This window comes from Bison bison, unplaced genomic scaffold (genome assembly GCF_000754665.1).
Source record: "Bison bison bison isolate TAMUID 2011002044 unplaced genomic scaffold, Bison_UMD1.0 scf7180017864048, whole genome shotgun sequence".
Lineage (NCBI taxonomy): Eukaryota > Metazoa > Chordata > Mammalia > Artiodactyla > Bovidae > Bison > Bison bison.
Genome location: NW_011494620.1, coordinates 370,584 through 391,036, shown reverse-complemented (window position 1 = coordinate 391,036; position 20,453 = coordinate 370,584). Strand labels below are relative to the sequence as shown.

Sequence of the window (20,453 nt, the reverse complement as noted above, 5' to 3'; positions counted from 1 at the left end):
TTTTATCACTCGGTTCTACCTACAATTCTACCAATTCTCTATCAAATAGGAAAAACATGGAATTCTGAAAGCCTGAAATGATAAAAAGAAAGATTACTTAATGGCAGAATGTATTTTAACTGATAAGCCTTTGCTTCTGGTTTATTGTTGCAATAAAACAAGATCATATAAAGCATTACTTTTTAATGCTGGAAAAATAGCAAAATAAATCAAGCAAATAATATCTGCACTTTATTATTTCTTGCCTTATAAACATTTAACTATATAAAAAATTAAAATGCTATTTTATATTAAACTGCTTCTAGTTTTTCACAGAAACTACAAAACAGAAGAACCAAGATGTTTCCTTTGTTTTAAAAATCAACTGCATTAAGGCTAAGCCTATGCGTGCATGCGTGCTTAGTCACAAGTCTTGCAGGACTCTGCAACCCCCGGACTGTAGGCCGCCTACACTCGCAAAAGTATTAGAATATTTAAGCAAATATTTGATAACTCAAGCAAAAAAGGACCATATTTGTTTTAACTATCAGACTATGTTAGAAAATATCTGAGGAAGGGGTTCCAATTTGCTCATTTACTTGCCTCAGTGCTTGCTTTTATTTTTTTGGTATAAAGCTGATATATATATATATATATATCTATATATATCAGCAAATTTTTATATACAAATATGTATATATATATATTCTTTTGGTATAAATCTAATACATATATATACACATATACAGATACATACTGGAGATTTCTCTTCCTGCTGATTCCTACACTTCCTCCTTAGAATGATAAATTATAAGGATATTACATAATTGACTTAACAAATTAATGTGAAAAACACCATATCCTCTAGATAAAAAAGCTCTGTCTGGAACATCTAAAAAAATATATTAGGTCAGTGCCACAGGTGGCAAGCTCACTCACTTTTTCTCCTGAAAACTAAGTCAAATCAGGTAGAAAAATCCATGTATTTTAATGAGAAGGTAGTGGCTGTTCTACCCTGAATGCCTTAAATAAGTTTGCTCCAGAGTGGTGGCTCACTCAGGGCACAGAGAAGTGAACTGGATCGGCATCCTTGCCCCTGGGCGATGGTCTCCAAGGACCGCACCCCTGGTACTGGGTTGGCCTCTGACTGGTTGGGACGCAAGGTAGAAGGCAAAGCATTTATTGTGCGCCCCCTCATTGTCAGGTCACAGTTTGGCACTGGCTGTGTTGCAGTTCTCTACCTAAGGCCACAGGTTCTGCCGGGTGACCAATTCCCAGGGCTACTTCTCCTGCCAGCTTCTGGCAACAAGCTACCTCCCCTTACACCCTCAAGCCTAGGCCTGGTAACCAGATGTTAACCCCAGGGGGCTTCACCTTCCCTTGATTATCTACTTTAATCTGCCCCACATTTTTGTAAATAGGACTATTTTTAAACTCTTGATTATCCCTTTAAAATTTGTTAAAACTGTGGTTAAGATTTACCACATAAAATTTCACAGTGTAAAATTTACCATCCTAACAATTTTTAAGTGTCCAGTTCAGCAGTGTTAAACACATTCATATTATTGTGCATATTCTCTAGAACTCTCTTTAGCTTGAGAAACTGAAACTCTGTACCCATCAGACAACTGCTCATTTCACCTTCCCCCAGCTCCTGGAAGGGTTTCCCTGATATCAAGGGCTTCCCTGATAGTTCAGTTGGTAAGAATCCACCTGCAATGCAGGAGACCCTGGTTTGATTCCTGGGTCGGGAAGATCCGCTGGAGAAGGCTACCCACTCCAGTATTCTTGGGCTTCCCCTGTGGCTCAGCTGGCAAAGAATCTGCCTGCAATGTGGGAGACCTGGGTTCGATCTCTGGGTTGGGAACAACTCCTGGAGAAGGCAAAGGCTACCCAGTCCAGTATTCTGGCCTGGAGAATTCCATGGACTGTACAGTCCACGGGGTTGCAAAGAGCCAGACAGGACTGAGCGACTTTCACCTCACAACTCCTGGAAACCACCCTTCTACTTTTTCTCTCTCTGATTTTGACTATTGGAAGCACCTGGAATCAAACAGTAATTTGTCTTGTTGTGACAGGCTTATTTCACTCAGAATAATGTCCTCAAGGTTCATTCCTGTTACAGCGTGCCTCAGAATTTCCTTCCTTTTTAAGGCCAAATAATATCCCATTATATCTAAATGGCATACTTTTTCATCTGTTCACCTGCTCATGGACCCTTGGATTGCTTCTACACTTTGACTGTTGTGAATAATGCTGCTATGAACATGGATATGCAATATATTTCTTTGAAATCTTGCTTTTAATTGTGGATATATAACCAGTAGTGAAACTGCTAGATCATACAGGAAGTCTCTCTTTAATTTTTTGAGGAACCTCTATATTGTTTTCCAGAGAGGCTGCACCATTTTACATTCTCATAGTACTCTCAAGGATTCCAGTTTTGCCAACATTGCTATTTTCTGTTTGTTTGTTTGACTGTATCCAACCTAGTGGGTATGGAGTGGCACCTCACTGTGGTTTTGTTTTGCATTTGCATAACGATTAATGATGTTTAGACTCTTTCCCTGTTTTTCTTGACCATTTAGATATCATTTTTCGGAGTCTTCATTATCCCTCTGAAAGGGCAATGTGCTGAGACACATACAGCACACTGATGGATACAACTAGGATTAGTGTTCAGGTATAATAAATAAGAAAAATGCTGGCTCGCTTTTGCTTCATTTCCAAGTAGGACTGACCAAAAGGTGATTACACCCAAGTAAGATTTTTATTGAGGATTTAGAATATTTGAGGGATAAACACTGCTATAAGCTTCTTGGGGGAGACCATGGAGTCTTATTCAATCTATGCTTGTTAACCCTCAAAAAAAGAACTAAAACATTCTGTTCTGGATAATTTTCAGATTGACCTGGAAGCAAGAGTTTTAGCAGATGAGTTCTTAAGGATGCCCCCAGGTTTTTGGTTCTTTGCCCACTTTGGGTTTGATCATTCAATAGTACATAGTAGAAGACTCAGTCCAGAAATACTTAATGATATGTGAGAGGTAACAACAGTACAATATCCATGCCAAATTCTCCCTTGATGAATAAATTCACATAAAGCAAACTCTATGCTGGCTGATTCAGGAAATGGAGGAGGAAGGAGGTTGAGGAGAAGGCGGAGGGGGTAAGGGAGAGTAGTATCGGTGGTGACCTGCTTCACTACACAAAATAAATTCACTTGGAGTGTCTGATCATGGAAAGACAATAATGAGAATAATAAAGCTGAAATGGATTTGTTTGGTACATATAAAGATATGAAGACTAAGGTTCACCAGGTGTGGGTATAAACATTACAAAATGAAATCATACCCTTTGACTCAGTTAAATTCAAATTAAAAATAGTACTGCATGTATTTGGCAAAACAAAATGCTCTTCTTTGACATAAATGGGAAACAATAATTTAGATATACTATACTGAGATCAAATGGCTATAAATAGACTCATTATCAATATGTTTAAAACATTTAAACATGAGTCCTAAACATCTAACTAAAATGGTTAGGTACTTAGCTTGAGTAATACCCACTTCAAGAAACTGAAGCATGCAGTATGTTTTGAATAATTGTTAATTTATGCTAAGGTAACAACTGTGTAATATAACTGAAATCTATGTTAATTGAAGATAAGGAAGTCTCTTCCAGCTATTCCTATTACAAACAGCAGGCTGCAATTTTCACCCTTCTTCCTTGTGTAAAATATGACTTTAGATGCTTGTAAAAGCATTTGCTGTTAATTTCTGAAAATCAATAATTAGCACTTCTCAGCACCACACAATAAAAATAACACAAAGAGAGAAAAAAAGCATACTTCACATAAATGACATACATCTCACTTTGACTAAGTGCATTATTTATGCTTTTCTATGCACAATTGATGACTATGGACTAGCTAAGGACTGCAGTAATTAGAAGGAGAAAAGATAAAACTAAATTAAAAGATTTATTCACCAATCAAAATTAAATGTGTATCATTAATTTTCTTGATACTAATTTCTATATAGAAACTGTATTCTTGAATTATCTCAATGCATGCCTTATTGCTACAGATGAGAAGCACAACAACAGATACATTTGAACCTATACTCTTACCAGATTTAGGGATTCTTGTTGTTCCCAAAATGATTCTTTAAAAGTAAAAAAGACCCAATGTGTATTTCTATTCCAACAATTTAAAATGTATGGCTTTTCTTTCTATGTTAATTTGGCTTTTGAGTTTGTTAAGATTTTCAGCTCTGTAAAATTTCTAGTAATTATAGGGGGGGGGAATGAAAATGGTTTTAAGAAATATTTATCTGCCCTTTTGTTGATCATTTGTTATCATGCCTCAGAATAGTCGCCTAGGAGAAGAACCCTGAACATCCCCCATCTGAAGACAATTAGGCGTCAGGGCACCAGTAAACAGACAATATTGTTCTACAACCCACTCAAGCGACCCAGGAGGGGTGGGTGTTAATATCCCTCGTCAGATCAAAGAGAGAAGTCAGAAATGAGGGAAAGTAAAGACTAGGAATAACAGATTCTCAGAAAGAATAGGCAATTATTATAGAGGCCATCAACGTTGTCATGATAAATACCTTCATTTACATGATCAAGATGAAAAGTGGGTTCATTTTTTTTTCCTTATAAATTTTATGAGTTCCTTTTCTAGGAAAGTCAGCATTGCAGCTGTTTTGGTTAAAGACACATTTGTCTTGCTGGTTCTTGACAGCCCTATCATGTCAGTTCTCTGCAGTAGCAAGGAATGTTTCAGCAAGAAAATAAAGTGAAAACTGAAGAGATCTATTCTACTTCCCATGGGCATATTTTCACCATAGCATATCCAAAGGAATGCTTTGTTATCCCTGTCAGATTGAAGAAAGAAAGAAATGAAGAATATATAGTCTAAGACTAAGAAATACTGGTAACAGAAAATTAGACTAAAATAACCACATTTTTATGACTACTGGTAATATCAAAATGTATAAATAAATGCTGCATGGTCCATATGTTCTAATAATTTGCTAGCAAAACAAGCCTTTTATGGTAGACTTCTGTGTATATCTCTCTCACAGTCAAAGAGAAGTCATTTAAATCATTTTTCAGTTTGGCAGTGTTGACTACAGATATCATGATACAGAGAAATAAATTATTAAAACAGAAGTTCTTCCACAATACTTCATTTAATTATGTTTGGGGGCAGGAGTAATCAATGTCCAGTAGTGCTTCACGGTTTACAAAGTATTTTCACATATCTTTTCACATACAATCCTCAAGTACAGTCCTATGAGTTAGATATCATTTCAATTATCATATTTTAGGTGGTTAAATAAAAGTACATTAAAGTGACTCCCTTATGTCACTCAAATAATGATGCTGGGGCTGTGATATAATCTGTTATCTGATGTCCACCTTTCCATCATCTTTCATTGACTGCTAGGGATCAAACAATCATACTCTGAGGCAGACAGGCTTGACTAATTATACTCCTGATTATAACAGAGATAATTTTAAGAAACAATTTTAGAATATTTTTCACTCATTATAAGAGTAAAGGACAAACGAGAAAAAAAATGGCTGATAAAGATTTCTTAAAGTTACCTTAAAATTTTCTCTACAGTTACTGAAGTTTTACTGAGTTAAAAGTTTTAATAAATTTAAAAGCATGAACAAATGGAAAATTTACAGTTTAAATTAAAATGGAAATGCCCATTAAAAAGCCTTTTACTTTTTAAAGAATTATTTTGGGAATAAGAAGAATATCATGTCTAAAAATAAGTAAGGGACCTCCCTGGTCGGCTAGTGATTAAGACTCAGTGCTTCCAATGCAGGCGGCACGGGTTCAGTCCCTGGTCTGGCAACTAGGATCACACATGCTGCAGTGGCACAGCAAAAACAAAACAAAACAAAAAAAATAAGTAAATATTCTGTTATTTTAAAGAATTTTTTTTTCAAAATAAACTTGCTTGAGCCCTCTTCCTGGATGTTCTGAGATACCCTTGGGATGGAGGCAAAGAGGATGGAGAGTGGATGGAGCTAGGAGACAGTGGAGGGCAGGGAAGCCTGGCGTGCCTCAGTCCACGAGGTCGCAAGGAGTTGGACATGACTTAGCAACTGAACAGCAGCACAGTGCTTCCTACACTGTAATGCCTCAGGTCACCAGGGGATTTCCCAACATTCAGATTTACTAGGCTGTGTGGGGGCATTGCTGAGAGCAGAGTATGAGGGTCTATCTATCAAGTTCCCAGGTGATGCTCATTCTGATACTGTTGGTCTATGGACCGTATTTGAGTAGTAAGGAGATAGAAAACCATGGGACCAGATATAAACCAGAACAGCCTGTTTCTCATGTAGGTCATAGGATTAAGTTTCTTGGCCATCATTTGGGGAGTAAAAACATAAAGCAAATCACATAATTTTATTAACATGAAAAAATAAATATGAAAAACACTCATTATCATGCTTGAAAAATACTGCTTAAATAGTCAGATGAGCTCATCTATGGAAAAAAAAAGTGTCTAGAAGACTATGATAAAAGCTCAGGCTTAAGACAATTTAAATAATACCTAATATCCCCCAGATCTAGTGTTTACATGTTATGAAGAGCTTGGTACCAAAACTGTTCTGTCATGTTTCTGCCCAGAGGCTGTCATGATAAAGTTTATTATCAATTACTGCTTTACAAGTATAAAATAAGTTAAGCTGTCATATTTTTCTCAGCCAGAGATCCTAAGCTGTCAAAGAATGTCAATTTTAAATCTGACATAGAGAAGAAAATTATCTGTTATTCTGACCTCTAATTTCTTGACATTTTAATGCTATAATTGCTGTGGTTAGTGCTGCTTCATGATTTCACCTGTCAAGGAAGAATGAATCAATAATCTTAAGACATTTTTCAAATTTTAGCCCTAACTTCAAAGTTCTAGGTAGACTGTAGATGTATATATGTGTGTGTGTGTGTGTGTGTGTGTGTGTATCTTTTCTATTCTCTTTTACAAAAGGGACATATGTAGATTTTTGTATATTAAATTTCTCCTTTAAATCAGCATTTGTTAAGGCATTAAAAATTATCTTCTTTAGGCTAGTTGGAGCTTAGTGTAAGATAACTGCCACTTTCTTTTGGTTTTATCTTTGTGAAATAGAGTGATTTCATATTTAAAAATACTGAAATGAACTTTGGGGCTTCCCTGGTGGCTCAGACAGTAAAGCATCTGCCTGCAACGTGGGAGACCCAGGTTTGATCCCTGGGTCAGGAAGATCCCCTGGAGAAGGAAATGGCAACCCACTCCAGTACTCTTGCCTGGAAAATTCCATGGATGGAGGAGCCTGGTGGGCTACAGTCCATGGGGTCGCAAAGAGTTGGACACGACTGAGCGACTTCATTTCACTTTTTACTTCACTTCAAGATAAACTTTATCAAATAAAAGGAATGCAATGAACTCAATAAAAGGCTCAACGTTTTGAACACTACTTTCCCCAAAAGCCTTTGTCTGATCATTTAGGTATAGAGCAACTCTCTCAAATCACAGCATCACAGAGCAGACCTCCTGGAACTCGATGTTGATGTTTTGATGGAAGGCAGTGTGCCTTGCAGAGAGCCTCCTCACTGCATAGGGGCAAAAATGACCACCAAATAATGATGATACTATACTCTGTTCCACCTATCCACAGGGTTCTTTCTTGTGACAATAGACGCTAGATGCTTTTATGCTGGCAAACATATGTTTGGTATTATCCCTTCTTTATGGACAAAGCAATGGAAGTGGAAGAACACTAAATGACTTGGCCACATTAGAAAGCTCACAGGATTCAGGCAGGTTCTCATCTTTGTAGTTTCTTAAATATTAATACAGAATTTATTTTGTGGAAATATGTTAGTTGTGAAGTAAAGGAGGTGAGCATGGGGAATGTGGAGGGGGCAATTAACTCCTATTCCTTGCAAGGTCATTTCATCTGTCATATCTGCAATGTCCTAAGTGCTTCCCTAGTGGTCTTAAAGAGATAAAGCTATCTTGATTTGACACAGGGCCTCTGGGTAGGATGGGCTTCCCAGGTGGCTCAGTGAGTAAATAATCTGCCTGCCAATGCTGGAGACATAGGAAACATGGGTTCGATCCCTGAGTCAGGAGGATCCCCTGAAGGAGAGCATGGCAACCCACTCCAATAATCTTGTCTGGAAAATCCCATAGGCAGAGAAGCCTGGTGGGCTACAGTCCATGGGGTCTCAAAGAGTTGGACATGACTTAGCATCTAAACCACAAAACACTGGGTGGGTCAGGGCCAGTGCTCTGCTAGTGTGTGTGTGAGCCCGTGCTGCCCGGCGGAAGTAAGGTAACAGTGTTCCAAGTACATGCTCTCTCACCTAGTATTTTAAGAACTGACAGAAAAGTTTTTCGGTGAGAGAGGTGGGCGAGGGGCTTAGGTAGGGAGGACATACATGGCACTGAGTGACTCTGGGAGCTTCTCTAATGGAACCTCAGTGTTCAGCAACTATGCCCTCAGACTGGGAAAGCTGGAACCCCTTCCCAACCTATTTTTTAATTTTTTAAATTACTCTCTTTCATGTAATGTTTCATGGAGATTTTCTACAGTTTGACAATTCTATACAGTTTTTTTTTTTTTTTTACTGTCCAAAGCAAAGGAGTGTTACCTTGTAGTAGCAGGTATTTTTATAGAATTCAAGTAATAAACACTATATCCACATTTAAAAAGTCTCAATCCTAATTCCATTTCCTTTTCCTTTTCTCATTTATCTCTTTGTTCTCATTTAAATATGCTCAGTCACTCAGTTGTGTCTAACTCTTTTCGACCCTATAGACTGGGGCCTGCTAGGCTCCTCTGTCTGTAGGATTTTCCCAGTGAGAATACTGGAGAGGTTTGCCATTTCCTTCTTCAATTTAAGTTGGAAAGACCTGCTATTTTCAGTCAATTTTAATGCTGCTATGTTCTTTCATTATGCACAATATGCTTAAAATATTTTTATTTTGCTCAAGATGATCAACTTGCAACTTAAGGACAGCATATTATAATGGGTGGAATGTACACTAAGATATTCAGGAGCAAAAATGTTTATGATATTTAAAAGTCAATAAACAATCTGGAGTTGGTCTTGCCATAAAAGGATAAGCTACTGTAATTCTTTTCTTTTTCTGATTCTAAAGGTACTGGTTCTGAAAAGAAAATATAGTGGTAAGGCATTTATAGCACTGAGTATATGTTAAGGGTACATTATTAAGAGAATAATTAAGCTCAGAATTAGAATTCCCAGTTGTGAACAAACTAATCAGATTATTTTGTAGACAAAATCCCTTATTTCACCTACAAATGTTCAAGTATCTGGCTCTTTTCTCACTCATCCCTTCTCTGTCCCTATCTCCTTCTTCCAGCTTCAGGCAATAATTCCATTTCCTTGTGCATACAACATGGTAGAACACTACACCTAATAATATGCTTGCAATGTGTTCTCCAAATATTTAGCCCCAAGGGCTCAATGATCAAGGAGCATGAGGCTCTTCCCTTCCCTCTCCTCTTCTCTGCTTGAAGCCATACAAATAGAGTCATTTTGTCTTTATAGAAGTCTGTAAGAAATAACTTTATGGATGCAAATTTTTCTTTTAGAGCTTTATTTCCCAAATCTATGAGTTTTCCACCTCTAAAATTAAAAAATAAAAAAATAAAAAAGCATCCTAGTGACTGGAAATGTAGAAATGATTGCTTGTTTTGCATAGAGCAGATGGCAGATATCTGGTAGAATGGAAGACTGAGATACAGCTTCCTTGAAGCAAGACTCATCTAGCAGCTGTTGCATCTTCACTCTTTACACCTATCTGAAATAATTTTGTGCAACGTACAAGTGATTTAAATAATATATTTTATGAATATTTTCATAAAATATACTTATACACAAACTATAGCATATAATTCCCAACTGTTAGCTATAAAATTTCAGGTTGAGAATGTGCAGGAATAACATACTATAATCTCATCTATTTTACTGATGCATTTTTTGAGTATTTCGTCTAGCAGGCTGTAGTTCTGCTTTTATTAAAAAAAAATAGGTATTGGCAGGTTATTTTAATGTGAACTATTCATATTTAAATATTCAATGCTGCTGCTGCTGCTGCTAAGTTGTATCAGTCATGTCCGACTCTGTGTGATCCCATAGATAGCAGCCCACCAGGCTCCCCCGTCCCTGGAATTCTCCAGGCAAGAACACTGGAGTGGGTTGCCATTTCCTTCTCCAATGCATGAAAATGAAAAGTGAAAGTGAAGTCGCTCAGTCATGTCTGACCCTCAGCAACCCCATGGACTGCAGAGGTTTCTTTAATTTATAACACATAAGGCATTAAGCATTTCAATGAAGACGCTGAAATAAAATAAAAGAGGGATACTAAAGTGCACTGTGTATGTCTGCATTTCAGAAAGGAACTACATGGTAGCCTCATTACTTGTTTTGACATACAACACTCACTTTTCCACATTTGTCAAGAACTTGAAATCTATGTTTTATAAAATTTACATTGGAAGGAGATTTATGCAGGAGATGGAAAGCCAAGTTTGTGTTGAAGGGCGGCAGAAATTTTCAGAATCATATCCAACTTATTACCTACCTCCCTCAGCACAGGGTCAGTGATACTGTCCAGGTTCACAGAGCCTTCATAGGTTAGGTAGTGAAAAACATTCAGAGCCCGGACTGCTTCCGGTCCTCTCTGCTTGTATCCAAATACAAGGTCAATCCACTGATGGAGTTGGCAAGAAACAAATTCACTTTCCAGGGCCTGAATCAGTCAGGAAAGAGATAAAGAGACCATGAAAATTTAGTAAATCTCCATTCTTAACTTGAAATATTCTATATAAATAAGTAGAATTCATTCTTTGCCCTCCTGTATTTCACCTCTATGTGTCAGACCTATTCTTAGAAATGACAAAGTACAATCTCTAATAAAACACAGACCTAAAAGAAAATTTTCTTTTTAACTATTAAACATACTCTTGACTTAACTGAATATGTGATATAAATTTTAACATTAAATAGATTTCTTTAAAAAGACACATTCATGTTTAAAAGGAATTTGAATTGCCTGTTTTAGTGCCATGCATAATAATTTCATTTTCAATTTTTAACCATTAGTCTCAAAGTAAACAATTTAATTAGAAACTTTGATATATATTTACTTTCCTGCCCAAAGTCTTCAAATTTACGTCTACATTACTAAAAGGGAATGACCTGATATGAGTTAACTCTGCTATTATACTGTTTAGGAACCGCTGGGTAATTTGGGGTATTTGCTAGCCAGTGGGAAATGAATGCAAATTACTGAGAGTTAGGGACTATAAGAAACTTCCAGAAAGAGTCAGGAAAAAAAAAGAGGCCTTTTCATTTCCTGAGAAGCCATCCAAGCGTCACAGAGGTGCCCTGGTAGGTAGGCATGCAGCCCTGTCACAGCCGTAGTAGAGCAGTGGCCATCACAGTGCGGCTCACTATGCCTCTCACCTCCCACCCTCGCTCATCATCAGCTTCTTACTGATTTGAAGGGCACACCGATTTCAGCAACATGAGGAAAAAGCTGTAGCACTACCTTCTTAAATTTCAACTATGCAAAGCCACAGAAAACAATTTTTGCAATTACAGCTGTAACTAAATATGTGAATGAAGTCATTCTTTGGCTGCATGCCCCCTGATTTCAAAGGCGTTGAAACCAGCTTGGAATTCAATTAATAAATGGTTTCTTAAATTAGCCCTTTGATAATTATATTTCATTTTTTTAATCTAAAAAATATCTGAATGATACTTTTCAACTTTTCCTGTGATCACGTTTTTAAAAAATAGTTTATTTATTTACTTATTTTGGCTGTGCTGGGTCTTTGTTGCTGTGTGGCCTTTTCTCCAGTGGCAGCGAGGGGGTGCTACCCTCTAGTTATGATGAGTGGACTTCTCACTGTGGTGGCTTCTCCTGTCGCCAAGCACGGGCTCTAGGGCGTGTGGGCTTCAGCAGTTCTGGCTCCCGGGCTCTAGAGCACAGGTTCAGTAGTTGCGGTGCCCGGGCTTAGTTGCTCTGAGGCATCTGGGATCGTCTTGGATCAGGGATCAAACCTGTGTCTCCTGCATTGGCAGGTGGATCCTGGATCACATTTAACTAGTAACCTATTCCCATCAAACTCCCTTTTTATTTATTTCAAAAATTTTGGTATTTTGTTTATACCAGTGATTATGAATGTTTCTCATTCAGAAATATAAACAGATATTTTAAAAGGATAGCTTTCATACTAAAACTAAACTGAATTTCTATTCTCTGTATCTTACTGGACAAAATAGTTCGGACTAGAGAACAAGAAAAGGGACGAAAATAGAAAAGATACATTGGTTACAATCCCATAATGATTATGTCTATCACATTGGTTTGGTCAATTTGTATAAATGAGAAGACAGTAATTATTCAGTGCATGTGCAATAAATGAAAAGAAGAAAAAAAAACGAATAAATGGGGGTTCATTATAGAGTAGCTATTGCACAAATCTGTTCACTGGAAGTCAAACAGTAGTGAAATTCTTTAAAGGAAGATCTTACCAACGTAATTACATAATTAGCTCAGCAGTGACCATTTCAAATCAATCTTGTAGAGACTACTAGACATATTTGGAAGAAAGGGTCAATGAAATTTACTGCATTTGAATAAAAAAATTATTGAACTAAATGCCTAATGCAACTATGAGGGGTGAAAGCAATGATCACTATTCCTTAATTTGAGTTTTAAAACATTTATTTAGCATCTCCAACTGCTTCTTTCATTTTCCTCTGCCATGGGCAATGCTATAAAGTGTTTAATGTTTCTCCTTTTGTTTGCATGTGTCTTTATAAAACATTACACACGTAATTTTTTTTTTTACATTTTTTTTACACACAAACATTTTTTTGGTGTGTATTTTTGACTCACAAAAATGGAGTGGGGTTACAGATTTCATTGTTTCTTACTTTCTTCACTTAGCCTTGTTTTTTAGGATCTAGCTGTGTGGCTAGACATAGCGAATCCACTGTTTTCAGGGGCTGCTCAGAACTTCCCCAGCAGTGAGCACTAGACTGCCTCCAGTGTGCTGTGACACAATGCTCTGTGACGAACGCCCACTCCTGCATCCCTGTCTGACTCTTTATGAGAATTTCTTGGGACTCATAAGCTGGAGCAGGACTGATACATCCCTGCACTAGATATGCATAAACTGTGTCTGAGTCATCAGTGTAGATTGGCTGTTTCTGTCCACTCCCTCAAGCAGTGCATGAAGGTGTGTCTACATGGCCACATCCCCACTGACAACTGGGATTGTCCAGGAGCTTAATATTAGCCTGTGTTACAGATTCAGAACAGTATCTCACTGCTGTTACAATTTGTTTTCCTCTGATTACTGAGGGGTTTGACATGTTTTTTAATATGCTGTCAGCCATTTGGGTTTCCTCTTCAGTACATTTTCTGTTCATGCTTTTTGCCCATTCTTTTCTGAAAGTTCCTGTCTTTACATTTTTTTTTTCCAGAAATTCTTTATATATTTCAGGTAGTAGTTTGTTGGCATCAAATTTTGCAATGCATTCTCCCAAAGGTCACATGTCTATTAACTTTATCCATGTTGTTCTTTGTTGAATAGAAATTCTTAATTTGGAAACAACAAACCTTTTTTCTTTATGTTTATGATCTTGGGATTTTGTTTTAAAGTAACTAAAATAACTTTCTATATTCTGATGTGTCAGCTGTGTTATATTTATGGTTTTACTTTTCATATGCATGCATGCATGCAATAAGTTGCTTCAGTCATGTCCAACTCTGCAACCCTATGGACTGCAGCCTGCCAGGCTCCTCTGTACATGAAATTCTCCAGGCAAGAATATTGGAGTGGGTAGACGTGTTCTCCTTCAGGGGATCTTCTCAACCCAGGGACTGAACCTGTGTCTCTTACATCTACCTGAGTTGGTAGGTGGGTTCTTTACCATTAGGGTAGCCTGGGAAGCCCTACTTTTCACATACTGGCCTTTAATCTATCTAGAGTTCAATTTCACTATATGTGGCATTAGATCAGTTCAGTTGAGTTGCTCAGTGGTGTCCAACTCTTTGCAACCCCGTAGACTGAAGCATGCCAGGCTTCCCTGTCCATCACCAACTCCCGGAGCTTGCTCAAACTCATGTCCATTGAGTCGATGATGTCATCCAACCATCTCATCCTTTGTTGTCCCCTTCTCCTCCTTCCTTCAATCTTTCCCAGCATCAGGGTCTTTTCCAACAAGTCAGCTCTTTGCATCTGGGGGCCAAAGTATTGGAGTTTCAGCCTCAGCATCAGTCCTTCCAATGAATATTCAGGACTGATTTCCTTTAGGATGGACTGGTTGGATCTCCTTGCAGTCCAAGGAACTCTCAAGAGTCTTCTCCAACATCACAGTTCAAAAGCATCAATTCTTTGGCACTCAGCTTTCTTTACAGTTCAACTCTCACATCCATACGTGAAAAAACCATAAAACTGGAAAACTGGAAAAACCATAGCTTTAGACTAGACAGACTTTGTTGGCAAAGTAATGTCTCTGCTTTTTAATATGCTGTAGAGATCCAGTATAATTTTTGTTACTATAGTAAGTCAGTTTTTCCAATACCATCTATTAAACAAACACACTTTTCTTAAGCAATGTGCACTGTCATCTTTAATGCTTGTATATTTGAAACAAAGATATAAAACTTCTGTTGTTTAGTTAATATAATATTCTTCCTAATAGAAAAAGCAATACAACCCTTCTTCCCTTTTGCTTTTTCCCTCTTCTATCTATCATCTACCCACCTATGTTCCCACCCTGACATTTATCTGTCTAGACATCTGTGTGTCCCCAGCTCTTTGAACCTTTTAGTTCTACTGTTACCTTAATTTATCTTTATGTCTTAGATATCTTAATATCTGGTAGATTCATTCTTTTAAGAGCCAGCTAAGCTATTTGTGGACCTTTATTCCTCCCTGTGGGCTTTACTGGTGGCTCAGTGGTAAAGAATACACCTGCCAATGCAGGAGACCTGGGTTCAATCCCTGGTCGGGAAGATCCCCTGAAGAAGGAAATGGTGATCCACTCCAGTATTCTTGCCTGGGAAACCCCATGGACAGAAGGAGCCTGGAGGGCTACTTCCATGGAGTAATAAAAGAGTCAGACATGACTTAGTGACTAAGCAACAACAATTCTTTCTTGTAACTTTCACAATAAGTGTATAGATACATCAAAATAATTTTGATTGGGATTATGATAAATTTATAGGTTAATCTGAGAAAATCGAGATTAGGTTTTCCCATCCATGGTCTCAGAATGTCTCTTTATTTAAACAGATAATTTTCTAAGTACTTTGTTACATACAGAAGTTAGTATTTTCTCTATAAAGTGTGGTGTCCCAAGGACAAAAAAAACAGAAACAAAAACAAAAACAAATCAAGGAGGGCCTTGGGATGTAGGAATGGAAAAAACCAGACCCTATCATCCTTCCCTCCCCATGCTGTTAACTATTAATGAATTTCAAGTCCTCCTGAGCAGTATAACCTGTCTCCCTTCCTACCCCATCAGTTCAGTTCAGTTCAGTCGCTCAGTTGTGTCCAACTCTCTGCGACCCCATGAACCGCAGCACACCAGGCCTCCCTGTCCATCACCCTACGCCATAGGGAGAAGGTATTTGCCTTAGTCTTCCCCCACCCAGTATACGTGCCTCATACAATCAGCACATGATCCTCAAGACCCCTATCCTGCTCCCTTGTACCCTGGCTCTAAAAATGGACTAAGGACACCTGTTCAACGTTGGCTCTCCCTTGAGCTAGCTGGCTGTTCCAACAGCATCTTCCACTTTAATAAACTTTATTCCCTCTCATTCTGTTTCGTGTCTGGAAATTCTTTTCCAACCCGCGCATAGACCACAACATAAAGGACATGGGTAACTCTGGTTAAGTTAATTCCCAGGAAGTTTGTAAATTTTTATACAATTATAATATTTTAAAAATTATATTTTAAACTCAGTTATAGATGATGTAGTAAAATGATATTGATGTCTATAAGTTGATCATGTTCCTGGTGACTCTTACTAGTTAATATCTTTATTTTTTCTTATAGAATTGTTTTCAACTTTGAGAACTATATTAAACAGTGGTGACATGGGATATCACTATCTTTTCTCTGATCTTAAAAGGGTCAATGCAAAAAAAAAAAAGGGTCAATGCACACACACACATTTAACATAGATTTAGAGTTACTGGGTTTTAGATTATTATTACTTAGAATGATATTATTACCCATAGTTTTCACACTTATATCCATACATGAATCAGCCCTATTAATTTTTTCCTTTCCTTCCCTTTAACTACTTTGGAATCAAGATCCCAGTAGTCTCATAAAATGAGCTGAATGGCTTGTTATGTTTTCTAGAATTGTTAGGGGAAGAACACTGACTGAAACGGCCCTTTAGTAACCATTCGCATGAGTTGTTTTATGACAGGAGATCCTGGTAAGGAATACAGAACTAATAAGCCACCACCAACCAGAAGAGTTTGGGAAAGGTCAAAAGGAGACACCACGAGTCCGTCCACTTTCCAGAATCCCTCTCACTAGCATCCATCTTGGCTGAAAAATGCGTGAGCCACCAGGAAAGACTCTGAATTAGAATGATTGGCCAAAGACCATGCAGAAACTAATCCCATCACCATAAAACCCTAGACTGCGAGCCACGCGGCAGAGCTGTTCTCCTGGGTTCCCTTACCCTACTGCTCTCCACCCAGGTGCCCTTTCCCCAAAAAATCTCTTGCTTTGTCAGCACATGTGTCTCCTCGGACAATTCATTTCCGAATGTTAGACAAGAGCCCAGTTTCTGGCCCTGAAAGGGGTCCCCCTTTCCTGTAACAGAATAATCTGCCTAAGAAAGGAATTCTTTATCTCTTAAAAATTTGGTAGAATTCACCTATAAAATAATATGGCCTTGGATATTCTGGGGGCTGGAAAGATTTACTATTTAAATTTCTTTAAGGTTTGTAAGGTCTTCTGGTGCCAATTTTGACATGTGATATTTTTCCTTATATTTATCCATTTCATCTCAGTTTTCAAACTTATTAGCTCATGGCTCTCTACAAAAATCTTTAATTACATTAAAAAATTCTATGCCTGTACTTACTTACCCTATTCTATACATTAGATAGTTGAGTCAATTAATAAAGAAACAATAACTAATTTCGCCTCAGGTTTTTTTTTGGGGGGGGGTTATAAAATTAAATGACAAAGGAATAATCAGGTAACAGATTAAACAGACGGTCTTACAGATTGTCTTGCTAATCACTGCAAGAAAAAGAAAAGAAAATCCAGTCAAAACACTTATAAGTTAAGTCTGGTTCTAAATCAAATGTGTATCTAAGAACCGAATTTTAGATATCACATAATTAAAGCATAAAGACCTATCTAAAGTTGAAGCCTGACACTGAGATTAACTGAACTTTGAACAGTATTAATCTGTTAGTAAATACATGCTATATCTACTTATTTGTTCTCTTTAGAACTGTGTTTTCATGCATGAACCTATTTTGGACTTTGAAACAAGATTTTATTGCAAACACAATTGAAAAACAGAAAGAAATACTTGATTACTAAGCTATTAGGGTTATAATGGTCTTAATAGCTTGTTTTACTCTCTCCTTGCATATCTAAAAGCAGAAGCAATTGCTTTAAGCCCAGATAAACCAATTCCCAATCCATAATTCTACCCTGGGGATCTGAGAGGAAGGAAATAAAGAGTGAGATTTGAACCAGAGAGGATATCTCTTAGATGAATAATAGTTACCTAATTCTAATTTCCATATTGTCCCGTGGATATTAGATTGCACAGAATTCTTTCTCTGGTAGGTTTAGGACAAAGCAGTTCAGAAACTTATGAAAAAGGAAACGAGGCTAGTGGAATTAACTGTGAGGAGAGAATGTTATTTTCTTCAGAATTCTTCTATTTAAGAATATCGAATTTCTATTTCTTCTTCTAGACTAGAAGAGGACATTTCCCAGCCCTTTCTTGTATTGCCTCAAAACTCTGCTTCTGATGCTGGAAAATCTAACCAGATAGAGTTGCATATACACTGGTGGACAACGACAAATTCATATCGCTACTTCTTCTGTAGTGTCTATGCTGGCTTCTCTTCATGATCAAATTGAAGTTATAGTAATGACATAGCGAAAGACTTATTTATTTTTTGGCTGCACCATGCAGCTTGCAGGATCTTAGTTCTGAAACCAGGGACTGTAATTATTTTAAATAAACATAACATCTGTTCAATTGCTAAATCGTGTCCAGGTCTTTGAGACTCCATGGACTGCAGCATTCCAGGCTTCCCTGTCCATTGTCTCTCAGTTTGCTCAAATTCACGTCCATTGAGTCGGTGATGCTATTTAACAATCTCATCCTCTGCCACCCCCTTCTCCTTCTGCCTTCAATCTTTCCTAGCATCAGGGTCTTTTCCAATGAGTTGGGTCTTTGCATCAGGTGACCAAAGTATTGGAACTTCAGCATCAGTCCTTCCAATGAATATTCAGGATTGATATCCTTTAGGATTGACTGGTTTGATCTCCATGCTGTCCAAGGGACTCTCAAGTCTTCTCCTACACAATTTGAAAGCATCAATTCTTCAGCGTTTGGCTTTCTTTATGATCCAACTTTCACATCTGTAGATGACTACTGGAAAAACCATAGCTTTGACGATATGGACCTCTGTCGGCAAAGTGATATCTCTGCTTTTTAATATGCTGTCTAGGTATGTTATAGCTCTCCTTCCAATGAGCAACTGTTTTTTAGTTTCATGGCTGCAGTCATCGTCAGCAGTGCTTTTGAAGCCCAAGAAAATAAACTTTGCCACTGTTTCCACTTTTCTTCCTTCCATTTGCCATGAAGCGATGAGTTTGTTTTAAATGTTTATTTTGGAGGGCTTAAATTATCCTCTTACTTGATTGCTTTCTGGGTGTATAATGCACTGCATTATTTTCCATTCCTGCTAGCATGGTCCTAGCCTGAGCTCTCACTGCTCTCCACATGGGCTACTGTCAGCCTCTGACCTCCTCCTCCACTCCAGGTCCTGCACCCTGCTGGCAGAACAGATTTCTGAAACTATCAGCTCTTACTGTCATTCTTGATTTCAAATCTTCCAAGGCTCCTCCTAGCAAAACACATTCAGTGTAAACTTTCCCTGACCCCTAAGACCTTTCAAACCTTGATCCCACCCTCTCCCACTATTTCTTTAGGCTTCTAGATACAAATCCTTGGCTCCAGCAGCATAATTTACAGCCCTGGGCACATAGCAGCTGGTATGACCTCTGAACCTCTGTTGATCCTTTCCCCTTAACATGAAAGCATTTCATCCTGCTGCTGCTTTTTCAAGTCCGAGACATCCTCACTCAAGTCCAATGTTCATTTTCTGAGTTCTCCACCTCAGTCTATGAAGTCTTTTATGAATTTTTATGACACTTATCATGAGTACCCTCTTGTTTAATGTAGTAAATAATGTATACAAATTTACTTGTGAAAATCAATTTGCATATAAATTGTAAAGTGCTAGACAAAGGAATGGGGTTATTACTGATTAACACTTAATTGTTTCAAACAGGCCGCACGCACTACATCCTCAATTAGAATCAAAGCATTTGGAATGTAGAGACTGTGTCTAATACTTCTATTCCATTTCCTATAGCTCCTAATCAGCATTAAGTAATAAATATTTATCGGGTGATTATTTAAACTATGGGAAAGATGTGTTGGTCACCAAAAGAAGGAAGGAATGTCAGGAAGTGAGGGTGAGTGGGAAAGAAATTCATTCACTCATTCAACAAATACTGATTGATGATCTGCGATGTGCCAGACATTACTGCAGATCTTAGGATTAGAGCCAAAATCCTTGTCAGAGAGAGACTGACTAAGACCAAGATTATTAGTGAGATGGAGTGTATGTCGAGAGGTGATAAATGTTAAGGGAAAAAGAAAGTCAAGAGATATGTATGGATGGGAAGCGGATTGCTGATTTAGAGCAGGTAGTCATAGAAAGTGTCCTTGAGTTTGTGACAATTAAGGACTACAAGGAGGAAGTGAACTGTAAGGGCATCTGAAGGAAGAAGATCTCAACCAGGGGGACCATTCATTCATTCATCATTTATTCATTCCATATGGAGCACCTCTTATGTAACAGGAAGTGTCCCCAGGGAGACTTCAACAAACAAGGCAAGATCTCTGACCTCCAGCACATCCCACTGAAATGCAAATAATCAAAGTGAGCCAGGTCCCAACCTACAGCCCACCTACTGCATGCCAGGCGCCAGCCTTGAAGGATATACAGATGGATAAGTAAGGCATGTACTTAAAAACGATCACAGTTTGGTAGAAGATAAACATGTTGACTTGGGCTTTTCCTGATGCTCAAATTTCTGTTAAACCTGATAGG

At 37.9% G+C, this 20,453-nt stretch overlaps 1 protein-coding gene across 1 annotated transcript in view; it reads right to left on the bottom strand.

Moving 5' to 3' along the window:
- LOC104985510 (neurobeachin-like) overlaps positions 1 to 20,453 on the bottom strand; it is a gene marked incomplete at its 5' end in the record, with an annotated part of 408,530 nt that overhangs the window by 32,925 nt on the left and 355,152 nt on the right. The window contains one exon of the mRNA XM_010835724.1: positions 10,610 to 10,777. Within this exon, the coding sequence (XP_010834026.1) occupies positions 10,610 to 10,777 (168 nt within the window). The remainder of the gene's footprint in view (positions 1 to 10,609; positions 10,778 to 20,453) is intronic.